The sequence below is a fragment of the Hyalella azteca genome, unplaced genomic scaffold (genome assembly GCF_000764305.2).
Source record: "Hyalella azteca isolate HAZT.00-mixed unplaced genomic scaffold, Hazt_2.0.2 contig4930, whole genome shotgun sequence".
NCBI lineage: Eukaryota > Metazoa > Arthropoda > Malacostraca > Amphipoda > Hyalellidae > Hyalella > Hyalella azteca.
The window spans coordinates 12,776-21,995 of record NW_025935138.1 but is presented as its reverse complement, the minus strand read 5'-3'; the positions used below and the strand labels follow the sequence as shown (position 1 = coordinate 21,995).

The window sequence follows — 9,220 nt, the reverse complement described above, 5'->3', positions numbered from 1 at the left end:
ATGCTCATCACAACGCCAGTTGACAACTCTGTAATGCTCATCACAACGCCAGTTGACAACTCTGTAATGCTCATCACAACGCCAGTTGACAACTCTGTAATGCTCATCACAACGCCAGTTGACAACTCTGTAATGCTCATCACAACGCCAGTTGACAACTCTGTAATGCTCATCACAACGCCAGTTGACAACTCTGTAATGCTCATCACAACGCCAGTTGACAACTCTGTAATGCTCATCACAACGCCAGTTGACAACTCTGTAATGCTCATCACAACGCCAGTTGACAACTCTGTAATGCTCATCACAACGCCAGTTGACAACTCTGTAATGCTCATCACAACGCCAGTTGACAACTCTGTAATGCTCATCACAACGCCAGTTGACAACTCTGTAATGCTCATCACAACGCCAGTTGACAACTCTGTAATGCTCATCACAACGCCAGTTGACAACTCTGTAATGCTCATCACAACGCCAGTTGACAACTCTGTAATGCTCATCACAACGCCAGTTGACAACTCTGTAATGCTCATCACAACGCCAGTTGACAACTCTGTAATGCTCATCACAACGCCAGTTGACAACTCTGTAATGCTCATCACAACGCCAGTTGACAACTCTGTAATGCTCATCACAACGCCAGTTGACAACTCTGTAATGCTCATCACAACGCCAGTTGACAACTCTGTAATGCTCATCACAACGCCAGTTGACAACTCTGTAATGCTCATCACAACGCCAGTTGACAACTCTGTAATGCTCATCACAACGCCAGTTGACAACTCTGTAATGCTCATCACAACGCCAGTTGACAACTCTGTAATGCTCATCACAACGCCAGTTGACAACTCTGTAAAGCCCATCACAACGCCAGTTGACAACTCTGTAATGCTCATCACAACGCCAGTTGACAACTCTGCCAATAAAATTTCAATTTTAATATCGGGAACACATTGAGTTCATTTCATTTATAAATTTTTAGCCTAGAATTGCATAACGCTTCTCGTGATATAGCTTTATGTTCACATAATAATATTATCAAACCATAAAACCCCTTAATTTCTCAGCAAATAATTCTGCCAATATTTTATAAATATCCCAACGAACAATCTTGCTAAAATTTATTTAGACATACCAACATAATTTTGATACCTCATTTCACCATCCAGCCCACATTACTTAATAACTCTCAATACAAGTGTCGACACTTAATAACTCTCAATACAATCCTGCCGACACTTACTTTATAACACTCAAAGCAATCCTTCCAGCCCATATACTCAATAAAGATCCTGCCACCGCAAAGAGGCTGAAACTCTGACACACTAGAATATAAAATTTACCCACTGGTTTAATTAATCCTTTTTAGTAGCACTATTTATCTCACATCACGTCTGTTAATTCGACTTCATATTAAGACATTATTTTTTCAAATGAAGAATCTGCACCTATCAAACACAGCTGTGCTGACTGACCGAAAGATTAAAAATTTAAATTTTGGTCTAATAAGTTTGCTTCATCAGAGACAGAATATTCCGTTGCTGTTCTCACGTCATTAATTTCTTGAACGCGGCATTCGATTAGAAACTGCACCCTTATTTGCAGCAGGCTGCACCTTGTTATTGCTCTGAGAAACGTTTACTACTTTTTTATTGGTAGCATAGTAGAAAGCTTTATTGACAGATTAGTAGATAGCTTCATTGGCAGTTAAACTGTTGTTTTCACCTCTTTTTCTTCTGATTGAGTTAACGTATTTGACTGATTACTGAAATTTATTGCATGTAAGAACACTCTGTTATCTTTTAAAACCGGCTAGAAGTAATACAGTATGATCAAATTTGGACGAGCATTCATTTTTAGCGCATTTTCTCATTTATGGAAAAAATGCACTATTGTGCTCGCCATGTCCGTCTGTCTGTCTGTCTGTCCGTTTGTCCGTCCGTCCGTGACCTCAAGTTTTCGTCGACGAGAAAATGCGCTCTCTGTCACTCACTGCAGTGGGTACTGAGTTATATTTTTTTATTATTCGGGGATTTGACTTCGGCACAGCAATAGCTTGTGTAATTATAAATTAAAATTTATCTTTTTAGCATAGAATATCACTTGTGTTATTAAATAGTGTTTGATTAGTGACCACTTTTCCCCTCTCAAATCTAATCTTCTTTAAATTACTTACCACCTTGCTGCTTGAACCTTGTCTTTGATGTTATTTCCGACACCAAAATTAAGGATATTTCACCCGAATAAATGTTAAGATTAGTGATAGATATCCATTTCGTCGGGTATTTGATGTTTTTTCTCTCGATAACTGGTAGTTTCTTGAACCTTTTTGTATTAGCTGCGGCGGGGGAAAGTACGTGAAAATCTTCCATTTTGTCACTTTTGATTCCCCCTTGTAGTACATATTTAGTCATCAGACCAGGGGATATTCAATGTACATTGTTCGTAACTTATTTGTTTGCAAATCGATGATATCTGAAGCTAATTCCACACTGATTTTGATTAAGTATTATGTTGCCAGGACTCGTACGTTATGTTTCTTGAAAACCACGGCACCAAATATCATGTTAGTATTCGAAAGTTAGTTTGCGTGACTTTGAAGGAACTTAAACAAAAATTGTATACAAAGTTGAAAGAATTTCCTAGTTTATCGGTATATTTAAGAATTGAGACGTTGAATTCAGAATGAATTTTCTACAATATGCACCTGAACGCATAGTGAGTGCTAATAAACACAATCGCAGACCCACGAGCACAATTGATGATATGACATATATATTGTCGATATGACACTGCAATGATTTTGTGGTATAAGATTCAAGTTATTCAGATTTTAACATCAAAGCGGCTTTGGTAGATTTTTGGAACTGTAACCAAGTCCGTAATAAGGGCATGACGTTTCACACAAACGAAATAATGAGAAAAACAAGTTTTTTTGTGATTATTAATTCAATAATTTCGTGTGCTCAGCTCGTATCACATAACAACCCAACAATGTTATTTGAGAAATACGTTTTCTGTACCATTTAGAATAAGATAGATAGACTCATGATAGATCCCAACAGTCACGCCGGCGAATATAAAATAAATAAAATTATTTTAATAACTCATCTATAGCCTGCAGCCATACTATTGCATCCACGCATGGTTAAATTAATATTTGTTTGCTATCAAGGACTACTACACACAGGACATGCATAGCCTATGTCCAGCCTCTGCTAGCAGAGGCGATCGCCTACACTATGAAAATGCTGTTGTTTTAGTGGCATCAACAAATGATATGCCCATAATTGTTTCATACTATAGTATTACAATTTGGCAAAAAGTCTATGGTTCTGACCAAGGACTACTACACACATTGTAATACTATTGTATGAAACAATTATGGGCATATCATTTGTTGATGCCACTAAAACACCAGCATTTTCATAGTGTAGGCGATCGCCTCTGCTAGCAGAGGCTGGACATAGGCTATGCATGTCCTGTGTGTAGTAGTCCTTGTTTGCTATATATTATTTATATAAACCAAGAGTATGAACATTCCAAAGCTGAATTTACAAAATGGTTTTATATACAAAGAAGAAAATAATAATAACGATAATAATTATCTTAACGAGATTATGAACATATACGATATCTTACGACTCTTCCTCGAAACAAGATGCTGACTCGCTTTCAATTATTTAATTTCTAATTATTTAATTCCCACCTAATTATTTATTAATTTAATATTTAATTCTCACCATAACTTCCTCGCACCCACATCTCGTTGTTAGGTCGTAATTAGAGGAAATTAAGTATTAACAGTAATGGTAATACCTTTCGTCTGTGATCATGTATAATGTAAACCTATTCTTAACTCGTGCAATTAGGATCTTCCTGTTCTTCTACTTGTTGAACTTGATGGAGTGAAATTATAGGATGTGATTGCCTTAAGAACCTCATACCTACATATGTGTCAATCCTATTGTTGGATCAGTGTTACCAAGTAGCCAATGACTTGTCAAACTTGTAAATCGTTGTCATTTATTATTGTAGTTCCCTAAACTTCATTGATTGTTAGTTAAGAGGAATTTCAGGACTGCCAAACGGAGTGACAATCCACATTGCTTTTAGCTTACGTACAACCTAAATTTCGTGTTAACAAAATAATATAAATGATATTTATAAACGAAAGAGTTTAATAGCACCCTGATAAATATATGTATTGGCCAAAGATTAGTGACGGTGTCGAATTTTTTGTGTCGACTGCATATAATGAAAAATCGTTTTTTGGTGAGTGACTTCTCTGCGAATTTGTGGTCGCTCCAGAGCTCACTAATTATTACAACACTTCTCTTTAACTTCACTTCTTGTTTGTTTGTTTGTCTGCTACAAATCTTATAATCGATATTTGACACACTTCTACCTGTCCAATCAATCTCAAATTTTGCACACGTGCTTTAAGTTGGTGACAATGCATGAATCAATTGACAGGATAAATAATTTTAAAAATTATTTTTTTTTATTATTAAAAAACTTATAACTTGCTACAAATCTTATATTCGATATTTGACACACTTCTACCTGTAAAATCGATCTGAAAATGTGCACACTTTCATAAAGTCGGAGACAATGCATGAATCAAATGAGAGAATTAATACTTTGAAAAAAAAAACTAAAAAAGAATTTGAATATTAAAGAATTTAAAGAAAATTTCTCAAATATTTATAAATAAAGTAAGAAATTCGGTGTAAACATGTAACACCGGAGACACTGGCCTCTTTCGAAGTGTTGCCTATAAAAATGGATTTTTAAATGCATATTTATTTTGACACGTAATTTTTACCGAAATTAAAAAAATATATTCCATGAAACAAGTGTCAAGCGAGGATATTCTATCCATTCAATTCGTTCGAGTTTAAGAGACTAAGCCAGTATTTATTAACTTCAGTTTGCTAAATTAGCGAGTCAAAAAGTTCGATAAATCTAAGTTATCCTCATAATCCCCTAGAGGGTTCTGTTGTGTAGGTATGCTATTATTGTTTAATATTTTATGTACCTATAAGACTGTCTCGTTATTGTAGTCAATGTTCATAGATAGTATCCCCACCGACCGATAATTTTTGCTATAAAATTTTTTTGAGTTATCTCTGCAGTATTTTTAACAGGCATGCCAGACTATTACATAGAAAAAATGAACAATATTCACACCCCACTAATTTTCTTCACATCAAAAAGTAATTGTATTTAGCCGGAAGGACCTTAGACAATGACGAATAAAATATAATTTTTTTCTGTGGATAGGCGGAAATTTAACTTATAACTATCAAATCTGAGGTTATTAGTTTTTATTCCACAATAATAAATAATTTGATTAATAAAATACACGTAATTATTAGTTTTTTTTTGCGATAGAAACACGAAGATTTTCAGAAAAACTCATGGTTTGAATTTCACAAACTTCGAATGGTTCGACCGCTGCAATTCAAATTTCTAAGTCTAGTACGAGAAATTTTGTTCAATTATATAATATATTTTATACTGTGCATTTGCCTATTGAAGCCGTAAACCGCAATTCGAGAATTAATTGGAAATTTTCATTGCCATATTTTTTAGGTGATTGCATGTACGTTGTAATAGGATTTCTGGGTTTATTGCTCAGAATTTTCATTTAAGTATAGCACATATTTTATTATTTCCATTCATTTCATCCTTGATGAAATTTCGGAAGCTTGTAAATGCAGAAAATGGTGTGATTGGTAGTAAAAGAAATGTTCGATTTATTCAATATAATTAACATATTCACATATGTACCAGAAAAATGAGGCCTATTATCAATATAATCATCTATGAATTTAACTCCAATGAAAAAACGCATTTTTGTAATCCTATACAAATAAAGTATAAACTAAATATTAAGACTTCTATTCTACATATGTAAAGCCCTACTGAAGCTCGAACGAAGGAAGGATTTACAAGTCATTTTCACGAGCGAGAACAATGCACGGGAGCGGTCAAATTTTCAGCTGCTAAACGGCACTTGATTCTGAAAGATTTTGTATCATTTTTGCGTGGGAAACTAATCGACTGTGAGGCTACTGCACTAATGTCACTAGAATTGTTACTCGAGTAAGAAACTGGTTCTTGACTGTTCAAATGCAAAGTTTGTGACCAGGAAAAATGTGGGGTAAGAGAAAAGTGATAATTCGATGAGGTTTTCTCAGAATGATAGGCAACTTTGTCTAGTTCAGAAACACTAAGCTGTCGAATGGCTTCTTCGTAGTTCGGTAATTCATTATCACCTGCTTCCAAATCTTGTAAAACTTGTTGAAAGTCTTGCGGTTTGTTTCCTTCGGTAAGTGTTGAGGTGGAGATGTGGAATATTTGGTTTGAATTATTTTCGGAAGCTATGTCAGAAGAGTGAGAACTTCTAGCTTCGTCGCTTTGTTGTCGATAGTATTCCTTGCCCCAACTTTTCTGGTATGGAGGCGGAGGGTCCAAATTCAAACGTGAAGTTCCTGAATGTCTGGCAGAAACTTGCGGCCTCGTAAGCAGACACCGCACTGAAATCGAGACTCCAACCACTACTAACAACAATATGAACCCTGTGAAAAAAGTATACATAAGGTCTTATAAGATCAACAGTCAGAATAAGATAGCAATTATTTCAAAAGTCAAACACAAGGACTGTTTGTCAGGTGGCTAATTTATGTAATGGTATGAATCTATAAAAATATAAATTCATTGATCCCACATAACAAATTTAGCTTCATATTTTCATATTTAGCTTCATATCATTCATATTGCTCAACTCAGGGATATCCAAATACTAATATTCCACATATAATTATGTCTCTTTCTGAAATCACCTAAATCTTATTATTTTATTAGAATTTGTTCGATTAAAGCCACTGAAACTAAATTTTCTACACCGCGTTTCTGAAGTGAGCATACCTGAGATAATGATGACGTAGTAGGCGAGTTCGACGCAATCGTTGAAGTAGAGCGCCAAGCCGATGGTCAGACCTACGACGGCTGCGATGCCAGTGACACCGAAGCCGAAATGGACCTGAAATTTCAAAACTTGAGTTACTCAACAGCTTTGATTTAGGTTACTCTTATAATTTTCTGTTGCAAGCTCAGTATTGGAATGAATCAAAGGTGTAATCGCTAACAACACTTTCTTTTCACAGGTTAGCAACGGTTTTTATACCATCACAATTCGAAAAGTTGAATGTAGTGAAATCCCATCAGTCAATTTTCGTTAACTATAGATTCATATTCAAGCACTATAGGAATGAGTGTGCTTTCCTACTAAAAGAAGTACCACAGCTTCAATAATTTCTATTAATGAAAAAGCATATACTTGATATCAGCAGCATTGCTGACGCATAGAAAGCTGACTGATATTTAGTCTTATAACTCTTCTTTCAACTTAGGCTAAACTTACGTAAGCGTTGACGGGCAAATATAATGAAAATCAACTAATGGTCGAGCAGCGAATCATCGTAAAAACCGAACTTATTTCAATCAATCGCTACGGTGGAAAGAATTTCATCCATAGATGCTTTCCCGTCTTCATTAAGCGGCAGTTCAATCTCTCTCGACTCGTCTGTACGACACCTGGAACAACAAAGCATAAGCTATATGTTATACACAAACATGTATCACTACAATATGTTACTTTATCACAAAATTTGCTTACATTAGAGAAAAACGAAGCGTTTGAAGACATTCTTTGACTTGACACGGAAATTTGTTTCAGTATTTATCCTATTAAATTGAATGAAATTTGTTGCTGACATTAAAACTGCTTTACAATATCAGCACGTCAGTATTTAAAGAGTTTGTACTCTCACTAATTATAAGCGCCACTAGATCACAATGTCGAAAAATAACTGTTAACTGAAATGTTTTTTTTTATTTGCGTGTCACAGATGGCGCTCGAAGCAAAGCAAACAGGAAAGTGAAGGGAGATTTTCGAGACACGAGCTTTTATCTTATTGACATCCATTATCAGAGCCGTAATCTCTCGTTATCTTGTCGCATGGGCTGATTTATGACACCAGATTGCGCCTCATAGTTCATTTATTGCTTCGTAAATGATGGGCATCACATACATGTTTAACAATTAAAATGGAAAAAATATATTTTCTTCGGGACTTGGAAATTATATTTGCAGCCAAATATATCAGATGAAAACATCGGTGCCAATATGACATTGAATTATGAGTGAGATATTCAAGCTTGATGATTTACTGAATAAAATTATAGTTTAGTTAACGATCGTCATTTATACGAAAACCTTGTTGAAATTTTTTTGAAACATCGGTATACGTGTATACGTTTGTTTTGATTTAATAGATTCAGCCGTGGTCTAAACTACTGAACTTAAGGTGATCCATGAATATTTATGAAGAGGAATATGAATTACGGAAATTTCAAAAATTATATTTAATTAGTAAGATATTTTTTGCTTATTAATATGTGAGGTAAAGACTGCCTCTTTCTCAAAATAGTCATCTTCAAGCACTTTATTATAGTAAAACATAGAGTTAATAATTTGTATAACATTTAATTTCCGTTTTTACACTTCTAATGTTTTTAATTTTTCATCTGAATGTGTTGAGGTGATCGATCTAAATTCAAAAACCATATGAAAGAAATGGAGAGTAAAAAAGTTTGTAAACCACTGGCCCAGCTCCAAAGACCTAACAGAAATTTTCAATATGCGTTTAAATTTGATATTATTTTGAACTTACCAGGAATTATCGGAGATATCCTCAAAAATTACCAATTTACATTATATAATAAGGAACCTTATGATACGTAATTACTCAATTTACTCTAACTTATAAAAACGTATAATGATTAGCCATTATTTGCACCGTGAATCATAAATGATATATAAAGGCTATGGTAATGAGGTTACTTGCCTGTAGCACTCTTGTATCAAGTTTTGGTCAAATAACACCATGTCAAATGTGAACGAAATTTTATTGCAGCCAAATAAAACCACACAAAATAAAAACCAAGTGAAATGTGAACGAAATGTTATTGCAGCCAAATAAATCCACGCAAAATCAATACCAAATCAAATGTGAACGAAATGTTATTGCAGCCAAATAAAACCACGCAAAATAAATAACAAGTCAAATGTGAACAAAATGTTATTGCAGCCAAATAAAACCACGCAAAATAAATACCAAGTCAAATGTGAACGAAACGTGTTTTA

At 34.6% G+C, this 9,220-nt stretch overlaps 2 protein-coding genes across 4 annotated transcripts; one reads left to right on the top strand and one right to left on the bottom strand.

The window, feature by feature from the left end:
* Nucleotides 1-960, top strand: LOC108674931 (microtubule-associated protein 6-like). The gene has a single exon (XM_018162919.1). The coding sequence runs from the start codon at nucleotides 1-3 to the stop codon at nucleotides 958-960; it is 960 nt and encodes a 319-aa protein (XP_018018408.1).
* Nucleotides 961-5,762: 4,802 nt separating this feature from the next.
* Nucleotides 5,763-7,938, bottom strand: LOC108674997. 3 transcript variants are annotated; one of them, XR_001931078.2, is made up of 4 exons: nucleotides 7,691-7,938; nucleotides 7,436-7,608; nucleotides 6,940-7,054; nucleotides 5,763-6,590 (listed from the first exon to the last, which is right to left on the bottom strand). XR_001931078.2 is itself a non-coding variant. In XM_018162990.2 (3 exons), exons 1-3 carry the CDS (start codon nucleotides 7,718-7,720, stop codon nucleotides 5,971-5,973), a joined length of 765 nt encoding a protein of 254 aa, XP_018018479.1. In that variant the 5' UTR covers nucleotides 7,721-7,938; the 3' UTR covers nucleotides 5,763-5,970. The 3 variants fall into 3 exon arrangements, 1 of the variants encoding a protein (XP_018018479.1); XR_001931077.2 differs by having other exon boundaries at nucleotides 7,436-7,938; XM_018162990.2 differs by lacking the exon at nucleotides 7,436-7,608.
* Nucleotides 7,939-9,220: the final 1,282 nt, after the last annotated feature.

Excerpts from the sequence above, each read along its gene's own strand:
- LOC108674931 (XM_018162919.1), top strand. The coding sequence starts at position 1 with ATGCTCATCACAACGCCAGTTGACAACTCTGTAATGCTCATCACAACG.
- LOC108674997 (XM_018162990.2), bottom strand. The coding sequence starts at position 7,720 with ATGTCTTCAAACGCTTCGTTTTTCTCTAAT. Across the intron at positions 7,055-7,690 it reads ACGCTTCGTTTTTCTCTAAT|GTCCATTTCGGCTTCGGTGT; the intron begins GTAAGCAAATTT and ends TTGAAATTTCAG. Across the intron at positions 6,591-6,939 it reads CTACGTCATCATTATCTCAG|GGTTCATATTGTTGTTAGTA; the intron begins GTATGCTCACTT and ends CTTTTTTCACAG.